Source organism: Myotis daubentonii, chromosome 6, assembly GCF_963259705.1.
Source record: "Myotis daubentonii chromosome 6, mMyoDau2.1, whole genome shotgun sequence".
NCBI lineage: Eukaryota > Metazoa > Chordata > Mammalia > Chiroptera > Vespertilionidae > Myotis > Myotis daubentonii.
Genome location: NC_081845.1, coordinates 95,034,644 through 95,051,946, shown reverse-complemented (window position 1 = coordinate 95,051,946; position 17,303 = coordinate 95,034,644). Strand labels below are relative to the sequence as shown.

The following is a 17,303-nucleotide window of genomic DNA, read 5'->3' as shown; positions in this document are numbered from 1 at the left end:
AGCCTAAAAGGACATTACCTTTTTCTAAACAAGCTTCCAAAGAACATGGCATCCATGAAAGAGAAAAATAAAAGAACGAAAGGACAGTTGAAGTTCTGAGGAAGAAATCACTAAGAAATTGTTAAAAAAAAAAAATGAAGTGACATGAAAAAATAGGAAATAAATGCCGGAAGCTGGTCCATGTAGTAAGCTCGCTATCATTTAAAAAGTAAAAAAGGGGGAATTTGCCGGAAGTCGGTCCATCCTTGCTGCTTGACACAGTCGCGGCAGGGAAGAAACATCTGCACAGCTTATGTTTCAAGGGCCCTGGCATATATGGCATACTGTTCTTAATATGTTTGCTCCCCTTCTTGGCGCTATGTGTTTTAACCAAGGTCACCTCTCCAAGAAAGGTTGTTTTCCCAGATAGGGATTTTTCCCTGAAATTAGGGAGGGAATAAAACCCCTTAACTAAGTGCCAGGCTGGTAGTTAATCACTTTAACTCTGAGCAATCACGCTTAAGCTACATAATCTTTACTCCCTGGAATGGAGATAAGAAACGCCCGAACCTTTGGAATAGAAATTGATAGGATTAAAATAAACTGGTATAAATACAGATGTAACAAGACAATAAAACACAGAAGCTGGTTGGAGAACCTAGTAAGAGAACATGGCAAGAGAACCTGGCTACAGAACTTGGCTATGCTGATCAACTGAATGCTGGCTCCATGTCCTTCCTTCCTTGCCGACTCCGTCCATACCTTTGGGAACCCCTGGATCTGCTGTGGCTAGACCCCAACAAATAAAGTTTCAAAACATAATTCTAGTAGAGAACTGAAATGCATAAATATGTCACAATATATATTTATATACTGTACATGGGGCCCCTAGAACCATAAGAAATGCAAACCATTCACTGTTAATAACTCATTCTCCAATTGTCCCCGTTAAAAATCAAATTGCCGCCCTGTGGGGCATGTGCCCCACATTGGGAACCACTGTCTTAAATGTTCTCATCACTAGAAAAGTTTAGTAACTACGTGTGGTGTAGATGTTACCCAGACTTACTGTGGTGTCATTTCCAATGTATACAAACATCCAATCTTTACATTGTACACCTGAAACTAATATAGTGTCCATTATACCTCCATATAAAAGTGAGTAAAGTTTATTGAGCAATTCTGAACATGATAATCTGTACCCAGGATATGCAGGGGCTTTCTTTGCACCAGATTTTTGTTTAATTCTCACATCATCTTGGTGAGCTAAGTGCCCTTCGTCCCTACAGTTGGAGAGAATAGAGTGATGGCGGTGGAAGGACCTTCACAAGGACACAGGCAGTAAAGGTGCCCTCCAGGCTGAGCCCAGTGATGTGTTCAGACCCACACGCTCAGCCACTGCACCGACCACCTCGCACTCACCTTCTGAAGGGACTGTTCCTCCAGGAAAGCACTCCCCTCCCTCACTCACAGATGTGCACGCCCACACGATACTCCTTTCAGTGAGCGACCGCATTGCCCATAAACTGAGGCGGCTGCAGCGGAGCAATTCCAGTTCCTGGGCAAGATGCCCGCCTCACCATGGTCCCCTTCTCTGGAAATGACAAGGTTTGTATTAACTTACGTAACCACACCCAGAGTTCCCCCCTACACCTTCCCCTTCTTAGAGACAACGGTGCCCCCAATTCCTAAATCCAACCTACTGTTCTCATCAGGATTTCAGGCTTTTCAGCATGTTAAGTGCAAAGTAGACCCCCTGAAATCAGAAAGAAAGTGTCTCACTTACTTTGGGAAATATGTTTCTCTTAATGTGGAAGAGTCAGAATTTCTTGGCGAGGTTGGGAAGAAATTGCTCTTGTTTCTGGATTTGAGAACAAACTCTTTCCCTAGACCCCAGTGGTAATTCAGTACTGTGGGCAGTTGTACAGAGGCAACTAGGAGAATATCACTTTTAATTTAGCAAACAGACAATCATAACTTAGTCAAAGTTCTCTAATCGTGATGTGTGACAGTCTGGGAAAGCCACGCTAAGGTCCACCTTAGATTTGGATGAAAAAGAATGGCAAACAAAGCAATTCTATATGAAGAACACACTGAGATGTAGTCAGAGAGAACACTATCAAACACGTTTATACAAATGACATAAAATTTATAAATCGCAGCAATTTATTTTTTAAAAGAACTGACAGCCCTGCTGATGTGGGTCAGTGGGTGAGTGTCGTACTGTGCACTGAAAGGTGGCCGGTTTGATTCCCTGTCAGGGCAAATGCCCAGGTTTCGGGTTCAGTCCCTGGTCCAGTGTGTACAGGAGGTAACAGATAATGTTTCTCTCTCACATCAATGTTTCTGTCTCTCTAAACTCAATATTTTTTTTTTTAAAAAAAGTATCAACAACTGTGGCTTAAATTCTGTATGCTGTCCAGTTATGTGAGACAAAACTCGCTGCTTTTATATCTCACACTTTTCCTCAGAGTTGATTCAATAGAAGGAGACTCAGGAAAAGCAACGTAACAGCGGCCCCAGAGGGTCAGTCCTGCAGGTGGTCCCCAGGCCGGACCTCCCACTGAGCAGGAGGGGAGGCAGCCCTGCTCTGCTCCGCAGGAAACTTGGGGTCCGTCCTAGGAAAAGGCCGTTGACTTGGTTTCTGGGGGACAGTGGTTGTCAGTTCAGAAGTCGTACAGTCTCTGGTCTTCACGCTCGGGGCCACAGCTCTGTGTTAAGGAAAATGCATCACAACATCTTGGGAAGAATTGAGTAAAATCAGAAGCACAGGAGAACCAAGATGGCGGCATAGGTTAACGCCAGAGTTTGCTGCTTTGAACAACTACTTCAAAAGTGAAACCAAAAAACGGAAGGGACACCACCCAGAACCACAGGAACGCTGGCTGAGTGGAAGTCCTACAACTAGGAGGAAAGAGAAACGCTCACGGACACTCAGAGGAGGCGCAGTGCTGAAGTCAAATTCTGAGGTGCGGAGTGCGCGGAGCGGGCTGGCGGCGGAGGGCGTGGTTGTTGTTTTCAATCGGGAGGGAGTCGCAGACTCTGAGCTCCAGATCCGGGCGAGTCTTTAGGGACCCAGACTCAAACGGAGAAGCGGGACTGTCTGGCTTCAGTCAGAGCGAGTGCAGCTTTCTCTCCCAGCTTTGCAGTGGGTGCTGGGACTCAGAGAGGCAGAGCCCCTTGGGACAGGACTGAGAGCCGCCATAACTGCTCTCTCCGGCCCACCCTGTTGATCCTGTGCGACCCGCCCCGCCCAAGCCCTGCACAGAGGCATTTGCCGGATAGCCTCAGGCAAAGGCTAGATTAGCACCTCCCTAGAGGACAGAAGTTCTCTCACTGCTGACACAGCTGATTCTCATAGCCACTTGGCCTGGAGGTCAAACCCTCCCTGGAATTAGCTACAACAATCAAGATTTATCTATAAGACTGAGAACAAAGACCACTAGGGGGTACACCAAGGAAGCATAACAAAATGCGGAGACAAAGAAACAGGACAAAATTGTCAATGGAAGAAATAGAGTTCAGAACCACACTTTTAAGGTCTCTCAAGAACTGTTTAGAAGCTGCCGATAAACTTAATGAGATCTACACGAAAACTAATAAGACCCTCGATCTTATATTGGGGAACCAACTAGAAATTAAGCACACACAGACTGAAATAACGAATATTATACAGACGCCCGACAGCAGACCAGAGGAGCGCAAGAATCAAGTCAATGATTTGAAATGCGAGGAAGCAAAAAACATCCAACCGGAAAAGCAAAATGAAAAAAGAATCCAAAAATGCGAGGATAGTGTAAGGAGCCTCTGGGACAGCTTCAAGCGTACCAACATCAGAATTATAGGGGTGCCAGAAGATGAGAGAGAGCAAGATATTGAAAACCTATTTGAAGAAATAATGACAGAAAATTTCCCCCACCTGCTGAAAGAAATGGACTTACAGGTCCAAGAAGCGCGGAGAACCCCAAACAAAAGGAATCCAAAGAGGACCACACCAAGACACATCATAATTAAAATGCCAAGAGCAAAAGACAAAGAGAGAATCTTAAAAGCAGCAAGAGAAAGAAACTCAGTTACCTACAAGGGAATACCCATACGACTGTCAGCTGATTTCTCAACAGAAACTTTGCAGGCCAGAAGGGAGTGGCAAGAAATATTCAAAGTGATGAATACCAAGAACCTACAACCAAGATTACTTTATCCAGCAAAGCTATCATTCAGAATTGAAGGTCAGATAAAGAGCTTCACAGATAAGGAAAAGCTAAAGGAGTTCATCACCACCAAACCAGGATTATATGAAATGCTGAAAGGTATCCTTTAAGAAGAGGAAGAGGAAGAAAAAGGTAAAGATACAAATTATGAACAACAAATATGCATATATCAACAAGTGAATCTAAGAATCAAGTGAATAAATAATCTGATGAACAGAATGAATTGGTGATTATAATAGAATCAGGGTCATAGAAAGGGAATGGACTGACTATTCTTGGGGGGGAAAGGGGTGTGGGAGATGTGGGAAGAGACTGGACAAAAATCGTGCACCTATGGATGAGGACAGTGGGTGGGGAGTGAGGGCGGAGGGTGGGGCGGGAACTGGGAGGAGGGGAGTTATGGGGGGGAAAAAAAAAGGAACAAATGTAATAATCTGAACAATAAAGATTTAATTAAAAAAAAAAAAAAAAAAAAAAAAAAAAGAAGCACAGATTTTAAAAAATATATAGTTTTAGTTGCTTTCGGGGAGGAAGGGAGAGGGAGACATAAAAACATCAAATGGGGGATTCAAGCCTGAAACCCGGGCATGTGCCCTGTCTGGAAATGGAACCTTGACCTGGTTTATAGGTTGATGCTCAACCACGGACCCACGCCTGCCTGGCCAGAAACACAGATTTTTGTGGAACAGCAGCAGCTTGCCATCGGCAGCATCACACAAGGTCTTGAGTCCGGCCCGTGTCACCCCATGGACTCACTGTGCTAAGCCTGAAAGGATGCAATACACCTGGGAAACCGGCGTTTTGTGATCAGCACAGTTAGCATGGAGTGTCTGCCTCTTGTCCGAGTGGTCTTGTGCTGGGCTGCATATCTGGCGCTTTGGCCAGATGGGTCATGCTGTGCTGTCTGTTCCTAAAACACTAGATAGGAAGGTAATGACATCAGGCCAGGCCTTGAGATATGGTCTCATGGCTCCTTCCTGGCACTCTGTACTCTCTGTTCCCAGAACACATAGATAGGAAGGTAGTCACTGTAATGATGCTGTACTGTATCGGGAACTAAGGTTTTGTAACTTTGTAGTTTTTGCAAATAAAAATGCTGTAACTCTTGCAGCCAGCGCTGCAGTTCAGCCTCTCCTTCGGCAAGGGTGCTCCAACTGCAGTCGCTGGCCAGCTTAATAAAGGCTCCTAAATTTAAATTCTGAGTCGGTGGTCTATCTCACTGAGTGAACCCATAACAGTCTCAGAACATTCTCGTCATTTCCAGAAAACTCCCACCGCTAATTTGAACTTAAAGTGAGAAGCAGGCTATCGGTCCCTATAGTTAAGGGAAAAATGGGTAGTCAGGGCCAAGGTCTTCTTACCACGGAAGACACGTATCCGTGAGGGAAGGCTGTGCCACGGACAGGCCACGCTAGCTCTCAGCACAGCCGGCAGCCCTGCCCGGTGAGAGGCAGCGATGTCCCCCGTAGGGACGTCAGACGGACCCGTCTTCCCACGAAGCCGGTTGGCAGGGCTTCCTCGGCTTCTGAAGTCCATTCCCTGACCTCACTGATCTGCGCTTCATGACCCTCAGCCCAGCGCGTGCTTTAGATCCAGAGTGTGTGCAGGGAGGGGCCCGGGGAGAGCAGCAGAGGGAGCTCACAGCCCCGCCACTGTGCTGTCAGCAGGGGTTCCCTTCCCTCTCTCTGACCCAGGCCTGTGGTAACCGTGTCCTGGAGAAGAACCCAACTCTGCATCCAGCACAAACACCGGCCAGAGGGTTTTTCAAAATTCCACCTTGTGTGCCCCCAGCCACTGCCCATGATCCCAGGTCTGTGCCCGCAATGTTGTTTCTTTATTCAAAATAAATAATAAAATACGTGCCAGTGATTTTCGGATAGCCCGTACTTATAGAGAAGTAAGTTTCTCTTCAGAAAGAGTAAACTGTCTAATACTCCCTATCCGAGGGGCGAATGTGCTCCCCCTGGGGCCTGGCCTCTCCTCCTCCAGGTGCTGGGAGCACCGTGCCACCCTGCAGCACCATGTGGAGACCACTCGCTAATCACTGCAGGGTCCCTGTTCGGCCACACAGGTCACAAGCAAGACAAAGAGCAAAATGGGGTGCCGTTACACGGCCATCTGGACATGCTGAGGATGACCTCAAGGCCTAAGGTACCCTATCAGTCTCATAGTTCCAGATTGGGACCTGACCTTAAAGAAAAAGTTTTAGGGGGCATCTGGCCAGTAGTTAAAATATGAGCAAAGGGGCCAGTTAACAAGAAATTGTCTATGCCATCATCAATTTTGCTCAGTGGATAGAGTATTGGCCTGTAGACCCAAGGATCCCAAGTTTGATGGGTTTGATTCCAGTCAAGGGCAATTACCTGAGTTACAGGCTCCTCCTTGGCCCCAGACCTTGGTCATGGCTTGTGCAGGAGGCATCCAATTGATGTGTTTCTCTCACATCAATATTTCTCTCTGTCTTTCCCTATCTCTTCCACTCTCTCTAAAACACAATGGAAAAATATCTTTATGTAAGTATTATACTAAATAATAATCTAATCTAATAAAAGACAAACATGCAAATTGACCAAACCTTCACTACGCCTTAAGCCACGCCCACCAGCCAATCAGAGCGACTATATGCAAATTAGCCCAACCAAGATGCCGGCCAGCAGCCACGGAGCTGAAGCAAGCAGGAGGCTTGGTTGTTCCAGTGATGGAGGAAGCTAAGCTTCCCGGCCGGCTCTGAGCTCCATTGAAGGCAACAAAGTTTCAATTATAGAAAGTAAATAAACCCCAGATACCTGCTTTCAGCCTGCTGTGGCCACGGAGCTGGAGCGAGCAGGAAGCCAAGCTTCCCACCTGCCGTGGCTGGCTCTGAGATCCACTGAAGGCAACAAAGTTTCAATTATAGAAAGTAAATAAACCCCAGATACCTGCTTTCAGCCTGCTGTGGCCACGGAGCTGGAGCGAGCAGGAAGCCAAGCTTCCCACCTGCCGTGGCTGGCTCTGAGCTCCATTGAAGGCAACAAAGTTTCAATTATAGAAAGTAAATAAACCCCAGATACCTGCTTTCAGCCTGCTGTGGCCACGGAGCTGGAGCGAGCAGGAAGCCAAGCTTCCCACCTGCCGTGGCTGGCTCTGAGATCCACTGAAGGCAACAAAGTTTCAATTATAGAAGGTAAATAAATCCCAGAATAAAAAAGAAAAAGAAAAAAAGGAGAGGCTGGGAGCTTCCATCACCAGGGGGCTTGGCCAGCCTGAAAACGGCCCTCAGCCCCTCACCCAGACTGGCCAGGCACCCCAGTGGGACCCCCCACCCTAAAGGGGGTGTGGCCAACCTGAAAACAGCCATCAGCCCCTCACCCAGGCTGGCCAAACCGCCATGGGGTGAGGGTCCCTATTGCGGGGGGTTTGACCAACCTGCAAACAGCCATCAGCCCCTCACCCAGGCTGGCCAGGCACCCCAGTGGGGACCCCCACCCTGAAGGGGGTGTGAGCAGCTTGCAAACACCCATAAGCCCCTTACCCAGGCTGGCCAGGCACCCCAGCGGAACCCCCACCCTGATCTGGGACACCCTTCAGGGCAAACCAGCTGGCCCCCACCCATGCACCAGGCCTCTATCCTATATAATAAAAGGGCAATATGCAAACTGACCCTAACAGCAGAACGACTGGGAATGACTGGTCACTATGACACACACTGACCACCAGGGGGCAGACGCTCAATCCAGGAGCTGCCTCCTGGTGGTCAGTGCGCTCCCACAGGGGGAGCTCTGCTCAGCCGCAAGCCAGGCTGATGGCTGCCAGTACAGCAGTGGTGGTGGGAGCCTCTGCAGCCTCCTCAGCAGCACTAAGGATGTCAAACTGCAGCTTAGGCCTGCTCCCCGCTGGCAAGTGGACATCCCCTGAGGGCTCCCGGGCTGCCAGAGGGATGTCTGACTGCCAGCTTAGGCCCAATCCCCCGGAGAGCGGGCCTAAGCCATCAGGTGGTCTTCTCCCAAGGGGTCCCACACTGCGAGAGGGCACAGGCCGGGCTGAGGGACTCCCCACCCCCCCGAGTGCACAACCATTTAGCCGAGGGGGGTAATAACGAGGTGGTGGGGACCGAGCTCAGAGAGTCCTGCGAGGACATTGGGAAATGAATCTATACACACTACAGGGGAAGGAAGGGGTAACACGGAAAGTGGCATCAGTGTCGTGAAATAAATATATTTTTTTCATATTTTGAGATAAGGGGCTGGAGGAGAGCTGAGTGTCATATGTGAGAAGTTACTCTCCAACCATCAGCCACTCTCACCTCTGAAAGGGCAGGTCGGCAGCTGCAGGATGAGTGTATGTCCTGCCTCGCACACTCCTAGATATTGCAATGGACATGCATTACCTGATGATTGAACCACCATTAAGAAAAGTACAGAATCAGGGAGGAAATATTAGTAATAAATAGAAGCGAAGACAATAGAATTTCTGCATGTATCTCACCGTTAGCTCTGAGATTCCTGGGGACCAAGTGAAACAGGGACAGAGGTGGATCCTGAACTTGCTCTCACCTCTCAAGGGAAGCACAGTGGTCCCTCAAGGGGAACTCATGCTCCCAGTTAACATCTCCAGAGTCTCTCCGAGTCACAACAAACCACATACGATTGTTGGAGAGCCACACACCTGTGTTCTAGGAGTCATGGAAACACCTAGAAATGGCTACATCTTGTATGACCCCTTGATGGAAGTCAGCCTGTGACAGGACAGTGTCATGAAGTGAAATGGGACCGTCGCTCTGTGTACCCTCCCCTGTGCTCTCACAAGCACGCTCAGCAGGAGCCGTGGCTGACACCTGAGCCATTGAGTCAGAGCCCTGCCAGCAGTGCCAGCCGTGCGATGGTGAGAGGCTCGGGCTTGTGGCCTCCACACCCACGGGAAAGAGCTGAGCGCAGAAGGAGGAGGAAAGGGGCCGCCTTCCCACGTTTGCGCCTCATCTAAATCCACATGGAGGACCCTTAGCCACCCATGCCATCCCACGGGTAGTTGTTTATTCACATTTATGACAGGTTTACATTCTTCTATGTGAATTCCTGTGCTGCCAAGTGGTGCTTATGTGCAATATCAGGGGCACAGAGACAGGTAACTTGTAGGGAGTTCTGTTTCCATCTCTCGGTGGCCGATATGGGATGTGGAATTTTATACAAGTGATAAATATCTGGCCTAGGGGTGCTTTGGGGACATGTGGCTTCAGCGGAGCCAATGGCAGAATCGCTTCCATGTCTACACTGCTGGGGAGCTCGGCTGCTTAGTGTCTTCCTGATAAGCCATAGCTGCAGGGGTGACCTCCAGTCAGGGCACGTACAGGAAGCAGCCAATGGGGGCATAAATGTGTGGACAACAAATCGATGTTTCTCTCTCTCTCTCTCTTCCTCTCTCTTCTCCAATCAATCATTTAAAAAGTGCTTCCATGTCTAAGCAGAGAGAACTGCCTGCACAGTGGCTGGTCCTGGTGGGAGCAAAAGGGTCCCTGGTCGCAGGCACAGGCGTGGCTGTGGGTGTTTAAGTGGGAGCCGCCCAGGGCTGGGCAGGAACGGGGTCCCAGGACAGTCCATGCTGCACCCCCTGTGCCTGTGACTCGCAGTCTTGGTGTGCCACCTGTGACCGCAGCTGCAGGGAGTCCCTGAGCCAGGACCCGGCCAACCGCGGAGAAGGGCAGAGCGGGTCACATCCCAGTATCTGCCAAGTTCCCTGCTGTTGGCTCTCAACATTTCTGCTGCCCCGTTTTATTCATGGTCCTTAATGCTTTAGGCAACCTAAGGCCAATGTGCAGTGACGATGAGCGGAAGGAACTGCTTGCCACCCATCCCTTCACGTTTATCAAATAGGAGGAAAACACAAAGAAAGCCCATGTATGTCACTCTTCTTAGGTTCTCTGCTTTTGTGACTTTTTGGCAACTTGCCTGACCTGCCTGTGTTGTAAAGTTCCCAGGGGAATCCCTTGAGATGCTGGCTGGCTTTGTGTAACGTCTTACGGAATTTTCACGCACAATCCAGGTCTAATGGTGAAGGACACGTGTATTAAGTTCATGTAAGTGGAATTAAACTTTGTGAATGAACTTTTCAAACACTTCTCTCCAGCTTTTCATGTCAATTGGTCTTTTGGTTCTGAAACTTCACTGAAGGAATTTGCACATTTTTGGAAATTTCTTCCTTGTTCCCTCTTGGCAGGTAATTGGCCTTTTACCAAGTTTAAATACAAAGTTTATCATAACAACAAAATGCTAATAACTTCTCCTGTTCCCACTCTGGTCCCATAGTGCACTGGCTCCTGGCCAGCCCCCTGGAGAAGAAAGGTGATTTTTAATTTCCCCCAACCCCAGAGGTGGGGGTTTGATCAGAAAAAAGTAGTGTGGTCCATTTAAAATTGTAGTATCAAAAACACACACACAAAATAAAAACCTTAAAAGCCCTAGCCAGTATGGCTCAGCAAATACTAGTATAGCGCCAGCCTGCAGACCAAAGGGTCCTGGGTTCCATTCCAGTCAAGGTCATGTACCTTGGTTGCAAGCTCCTCCCTGGCCCAGGCCCAGGCCAGGGCTCCTGCAGGAGGCAACCAATCAATGTGTTTCTCTCACATTGATTGCCGGGGTCCAGCCCCAGCAGGTCCAGGGGTCCCCAAAGGTGTAGACGGAGTCGGCAAAGAAGGAAGGACACGGAGACAGCGTTCAGTTGATCAGCAGCCTAGCCAGGATCTCCAGCCAAGTTCTGGTCTTGATCTCCAGAGAGGCTCTGCTTAGGCTCTCCAGAGAGGTTCTGTCCAGGTACTCCAGTCAGGTTCAGTGGCCAGGTACTCCAGTCAGGTTCTCTTGCCAATCTCTGTAGTCAGGTTCAGTCCAGGATCCCTTGCCATGTTCTCCCGCTAGGCTCTGTCTCTAGGCTCCGAGGCCAGTCCCTCTCCAGGATCCTCCGGCATGCTCTCTCCAGCAAAGTTCTTCTGTCTCTAGAGAACGTTCTGTGTAGGTTCTGTGCCTAGGCTCTGTCTCTCTTGGTCCTGTCTTCCAAGCCCTGTCTGAGTTCTGTCTCTTGCTGTCTTGTTCTGAGTTCTGTCTCTCTCTGTCTGGTTACATCTGTATTTATACTAGTTGATTTTAATCCTGTCAATTTCTATTACAAAGGCTAGGGCGTTTCTTATCTCCATTCCAGGGAGTAAAGATTATGTAGCTTAAGCATGATTGTTTGTAGTGATTAACTACCCGCCTGGCACTTAGTTAAGGAGTTTCATCCCCTCCCTGACTTCAGGGAAAAATTCCTACCTAGGGAAACAACCTTTCTAGGAGAGGTGACCTTGGTTAAAACACACAGTGCTAAGGGGAGCAAACATATTAAGAACAGTATGCCATATATGCCAGGTCCCTTGAAACAGCAAGGATGGACCGGCTCCCGGCAAATTCCCCCTTTTTTATTTTTTAAAAGCAAGCATTAAAAAGAAAAACCTCAAATGCTCTCTTATATCCATTTTAAGAGTAGGATTGGCACTTTCCGCTATTACCTGAGTCCTGATCTATCATCCCAGGGAGAGCTTGCCAATCCTGCACTTTCCCAGGGTAGAAAGGCTGCAGTGGGGTTAAGGATAAGGCTCCTTGGGCCTACCTTCTCCCATGCCATTACATTTACCTTTCCTTCCTCAGAAAAGCATGGACATATTTCTTGTATAAAACGTTCTGTCTGACTGGGAGTAACCTTAATTCCTCTGCTAGCAAGTATATATGTTAAAAGATCAATACAGAGTCTTTTTTCTTTAGACTCAGTATGGCACATCTTCTTAATCTAAAGATCAATACAGAGTCTTCTTTCTTTGGACTCAGTATGGCACATTTTCTCAAACTAAGTTCTGTACTATCCACCTTCTTACCCTACTTATCCTCTATAGGGGGGTCTGTAGCACCCTGGTGGAGTCCTATCCGTCCCGAGTGTGGGGGTTTTCAAGGGGGGGGGGGCTTACCTAAGGGAATCCTGTTCCAGGGGTTCCCAAAGGTGTGGACGGAGTCGGCGAAGACTATCCACCCTTTTCCTATGGTGGAGTCCTATCCGTCCCGAGTGTGGGGTTCTCAATGGGGGGGGGGGGGGCTTACCTATGGGAACCCTGTTCGGGCGCCATATGCTGGGGTCCAGCCCCAGCAGGTCCAGGGGTCCCCAAAGGTGTAGACGGAGTCGGCAAAGAAGGAAGGACACGGAGACAGCTTTCAGTTGATCAGCAGCCTAGCCAGGATCTCCAGCCAAGTTCTGGTCTTGATCTCCAGAGAGGCTCTGCTTAGGCTCTCCAGAGAGGTTCTGTCCAGGTACTCCAGTCAGGTTCAGTGGCCAGGTACTCCAGTCAGGTTCTCTTGCCATGTTCTATAGTGTTCGGGCGCCATATGCCGGGGTCCAACCCCAGCAGGTCCAGGGGTCCCCAAAGGTGTGGACGGAGTCGGTGAAGAAGGAATGGTCTCGATCTCCAGAGAGGTTCTGCTTCGGATCTCCAGCCAGGTTCTGTGGCCAGGTCCTGGTCAGGTTCTCTTGCCAATCTCCGCAGTCAGGTTCAGTCCAGGATCCCTGCCATGCTCTCTCGCCAGGCTCCGCCTCCAGGCTCCGAGGCCAGTCCCTGTCCAGGATCCTCTGGCATGCTCTCACCAGCGAAGTTCTTCTGTCTCTAGAGAACGTTCTGTGTAGGTTCTGTGCCTAGGCTCTGGAGGTGACCTTGGTTAAAACACACAGTGCTAAGGGGAGCAAACATATTAAGAACAGTATGCCATATATGCCAGGTCCCTTGAAACAGCAAGGATGGACCGGCTCCCGGCAATTGATGTTTTTCTCTCTGTCTTTCCCTCTCCCTTCCACTCTCCCTAAAAATCAATGGAAAAATATCCTCGGGTGAGGATTAACAAATAAACAAATAATAAATAAATAAATAAATAAATAAATAAATAAATAAATGAAATCGTAGTACATGGTATTTTCTAACTTCAGAAGCCGAAATGCTCTTGGCGCACCTGACAGTGGGTAGAATTCACCGTTGGTTCTGTGCCTCCAGCCACTTTGCTTTCAAGAATTTCTTGATCCTTGCAGCCTGCCTTCAACTTTGGTTCTTTCTTCTTCCTGCTTGTCAGGTCACAGGATCCCCTCTTAGCCCTGTGTCCTGTCACAGCCATCCTGCCCGGTGGGCCTGCGCTTGGGAAAAAGCCTGCAGGATCCTTCTGGCTCCACTGTGTCTAAGGATGCCCTGCACCCTCACTGTCCACCCCCCACCCCGGCCTATTTCCTGCAGCAAATCCCTGCCTGGGTGGGATTGTGTTCCCTCCCTGGGAGCTCTGCCTACCCAGCATGTCTGCCTTTGGCTGCCTTTAAAGCCTTCCTCTTCTTCTCTCCCTTAAACAATGGGGCTGAGGTGTATCCAAAGCTCGCCTGAAGACCATTTCCTCAGCCCCCCTACCCCCCAAACCGCAAACAGAAACATCACGTAAAAGAGGTGTGTGTTTTTCTTTTAGAATGTAAGCTCCTATAATCCAATTTAAACATGGGCAAAGGACCTAAATAGACTCTTCTCCAAAGGGGACATAGAGATGCCAAGAGTCATATGAAAAAGTGCTCAAAGTCATTGGTCATTAGAGAGATGCAAATTACAACGACAATGAGGTATCACCTCACTCCTGTCAGAATGGCTACCATCAGCAAATAAACAAATGACAAGTGCTGGTGAGGATGTGGAGAAAAGGGAACCCTTGTGCACTGCTGGTGGGAACGCAGACTGGTGCAGCCATTTTTTAAAACAGTATGGAGTTTCCTGGGAAAATTAAAAAGGGAACTGCCATTTGACCCAGTGATTCCACTTATAGGAATATATCCTAAGAATCCCAAATCACTAATCAGAGAGAATGTATGCACCCCTGTGTTCATAGCAGCACAAATTACAATAGCTAAGATCTGGAAACAGCCCAAGTGCCCATCAGTAGATGAGTGGATAAAAAGCCATGATACATCTACACCATGGAATACTATGCAGCAGTAGAAGAGAAGAATCTCTTACACTTTGAGACAGCATGGAGGGACCTGGAGAGTGTCATCCTGAGTGAAATAAGTCAGTCAGAGAAAGACAAGTATCTCATGATCTCACTCATATATGGAATCTAAAGTAACAAAATAAACTGATGAACAGAGTGGATGCAGAGACATGGGAGCATGGAGCAGAGTGTGGATTCTCAGAGGGAAGGCGGGGATGCAGGGTGGGTGGGGCTAATCAACCAAAGACCCTGAATGCATATATGCAGGACCCGAGGAGACACATGTCACAGCTTTGGGGATATTAAAGTGTGGAAACACATGTGCATCACAGATGAAATATAGCCAGAGTCCAGGTGGGCAGCCCCCCTCTCTGAGCCAGGGTCCCCTGGCCCACAGCTTCCCTGGGAAGGAAGGATGAGGGTTCACTAGGACCCAGAGGCCTTTGCTCCCACTCGTGCCAGGGTGTCTGTGTGATGAGGAGAGGGCGCTGTCACCAGAGGACTGGGGGAGTGGAGAAGGGGGTTCTGTCAGTAGAACGTGGAAAGCCACCACCACCCACAGATCCTGCAGGTAACACAGCCACAGCCCAGCCCTGCCTGTGAGCCCCTGGCCACTGACCTGGGTCACAGAGGATGGCAAGCGGAGGGCCTGTCCTAACCCCTCCCCATTCCTCAGCTCCCTGTGTTTAGAGATGGACTCACCAAGGTATGGAGGGCAGAGGGAAAGGGAGAGATAGGGTGTGGAGGGGCCTGACTCCTGGAGCTGTCAGCACCCAGGCAGGGAGGTGGGTGCTGTGGGAGGGGCTACGAGGCCCAGGGCCCAGAAGAACCCAAGGGAGGGGCATGGCTGCAGCCCAGGGAATCAGGGAGCCTGCCGTGGATGAGAGTGGGCATCTGTGCCAGGGCTGCATACAGACACCTTCACCCTCCCAGCGGGGGGAGTGCCGGCCATTGACTGCTCCCAGCTGAGCCCCTCCCCCTGTGAGTGCTCTTGGTTGAATGGAACCTCCTCTCTCAAGGTCACCCTATTTTCTTGACCAGCTTTCATCCAGTGTCCAGGAAATGCACAGGATAAAAGACACTCCCGTCGCCCCCGTGGGACCTGGTGCAGGGGCTGTGGATGGAGCCCAGGCAGTGGGGCCGGGACATTTGACAGGTGACACAGCTGCTGGAGACCCACGTTTACTGGATGTGCAGAGAAAAGCATATCTGAACTCCAGTAAAGGCCGGGTTGGCCCCCTTGTAGGTCTGTATGTGACTGCATGTATGCGAACATGAATGCATGTTGCACATCCATGTGTGTGCACAGAGATCTGAGAAGGCTTATGTGTGCTTACACCTGTGATGTGACATGTGGTAAGAGTGTGCATGGATGAGTGTGCATGTAGGCGTGAGGCTGTGCATACAGGCCCCCGTGTTCACCAGTGAGCCTGTGTGAGGGTTCAGACAACTCACGGAGGCAACTCCCCCTGTGCCCTCTCCCTCGCCAGCTCCAGGCCCTCTCTGCCCTCTGATCCTCTCCTAAGCTGTTAAAACAGCTCCTTCTCCTCACATCTCAGCCTCTGCCAGGAAGCCTTCCTTGGTGAAGCCAACACAAATTCCAAGTTTTCTGTTTTAAAAAATATATTTTTATTGATTTCAGAGAGAAGGGTGGATGGAGAGAGAGATAGAAAGTTCAATGATGAGAGAGAATCACTGATCCGCTGCCTCCTGCATTCCCCACACAGGGGATCAAGCCCACAACCCAGGCTCGTGCCTTTGCTGGAATCAGACCCGAGACCCTCCAGTCTGCAGTCTGGTGCTCTATCCACTGAGTGAAACCAGCCAGGGCCCAGCCACTCTCTCCTGTTGTGGTGTGTTCTCACCAATGATTTAGGGGTTTGCTTGGCTCTCTGTTTCTTTTGTCCCCATCAGACGGGAGCTTCCTATGGGTAGGGTTGTCCCAACAGGAGACTGGGAGGTGCCCAAGCATGGAAACTGCTTCTAGGCCCACAGGGGACTGGACTCCTCCTGACTCTGTCTCCCAGACTGAGCTCCAGAAGCCTGGGAGGGGCGGGGAGCCGGGGACCACACTCCCTGCACCAGCCCCTTCCTGACTCCTGATGACCTGGGGGATTCACACGGAGCAAGCTGTGGGCCTGGGTGGGAAGCTGGGTCTCCATCCTGACTTGTGTGACTGGAAGGCTCTGGGCTTCTGGGCTCAGGTGCCTCCTCTGCATGTGAGGGGTTCGGAGGCGGCTCAGGGCCCTTGGCCTGCACAGCTCTGTCGGCGCCCAGTCTCCTAGGTCCTGTGCAGCCCCTTTCTTCCTACTTCCTGCCCTTGAAGCCTGTGAGGCAGATTGTGGGGGGCTGTTTCTCTCTTCTCCATGTCCCGCATGGAAAAGGAAACAGTCCATTTGCTGAGTGGAGGAGCTGGGGATTAAGAAATTAAAGAAAGACCAAGACGCAGAAATAGATTTTAAGCTGGGGCCAGGTGGGCGCCATCCTCTCTGATGGAGAGGCGGCAAAAAGCGGGCTGAGCCACACAGCAGGTTTATTTTAAAGGCCTAGAATTACCTATCTAGTTCCGCCCCTGCCTGGTTAACATGTCCAGCCTTATTGGGGAAGCATGTTCCCAGGGCGTGGCTCTGCCTATGCTCTGAGTTCAGGTGACAATAATTATAAGAAAATGCCTAGGTGCCTCCCAGGCGGCCCTCTACAGCTGATGATTTCACACCATATTTAATTGAGGAACATTTTATGAAGAAATGAGGGCAGAGGTGATCTAAGGTGCACAGCAGACAGCGAGGGTTGAACACACAGGGACAGGGAGGGATGGAGCTCAGGTTCTGCAGTCAACACTGGGGCCTCCAGGTCCAGGTGGGGAGGAACCAGCAGGGAGCAGCTGCTGTGGGTCAGGAGCCAGGACCCAGCCAGAGCCTGAGGCGGCTCTCCTTGTGGAGTGAGAGCTCAGCAGGAAACCTCTTCAGGCTGCCAACAGCCTGACAGAAGGTTCTCTCCTGCCCCTGTCGCCATGGCCACCTCAGCTCAGGAGTCCTGCAGACAGAGGGCAGTGCTGTTCCCAGGCCCCGCCAGCAGGGGCGCTGCCCTCCCAGGCCTCCTGCTGGGGCTCCCA

At 49.9% G+C, this 17,303-nt stretch overlaps 2 protein-coding genes across 4 annotated transcripts in view; both read right to left on the bottom strand.

The window, feature by feature from the left end:
- LOC132237447 (HLA class II histocompatibility antigen, DR beta 5 chain-like) overlaps positions 1-17,303 on the bottom strand; it is a 48,605-nt gene that overhangs the window by 16,036 nt on the left and 15,266 nt on the right. For 2 of the 3 annotated variants that reach the window (XR_009453529.1, XM_059701951.1), the window contains one exon: positions 16,894-17,224. Coding sequence is in view for 1 of the 3 variants with exons in the window: in XM_059701951.1 (XP_059557934.1) it covers positions 17,211-17,224 (14 nt within the window). In the remaining 2 variants the exon portion in view is untranslated. Of the gene's footprint in view, positions 1-16,893; positions 17,225-17,303 lie in introns of those variants that run through there. The other variant, XR_009453530.1, reaches the window with a different exon arrangement.
- The window catches only part of LOC132237449 (DLA class II histocompatibility antigen, DR-1 beta chain-like), an 85,850-nt gene continuing 85,440 nt past the window's right edge, over positions 16,894-17,303 (bottom strand). The window contains exon 8 of the transcript XR_009453532.1: positions 16,894-17,021. The gene's annotated coding sequence lies outside the window, so the exon portion shown is untranslated. The remainder of the gene's footprint in view (positions 17,022-17,303) is intronic.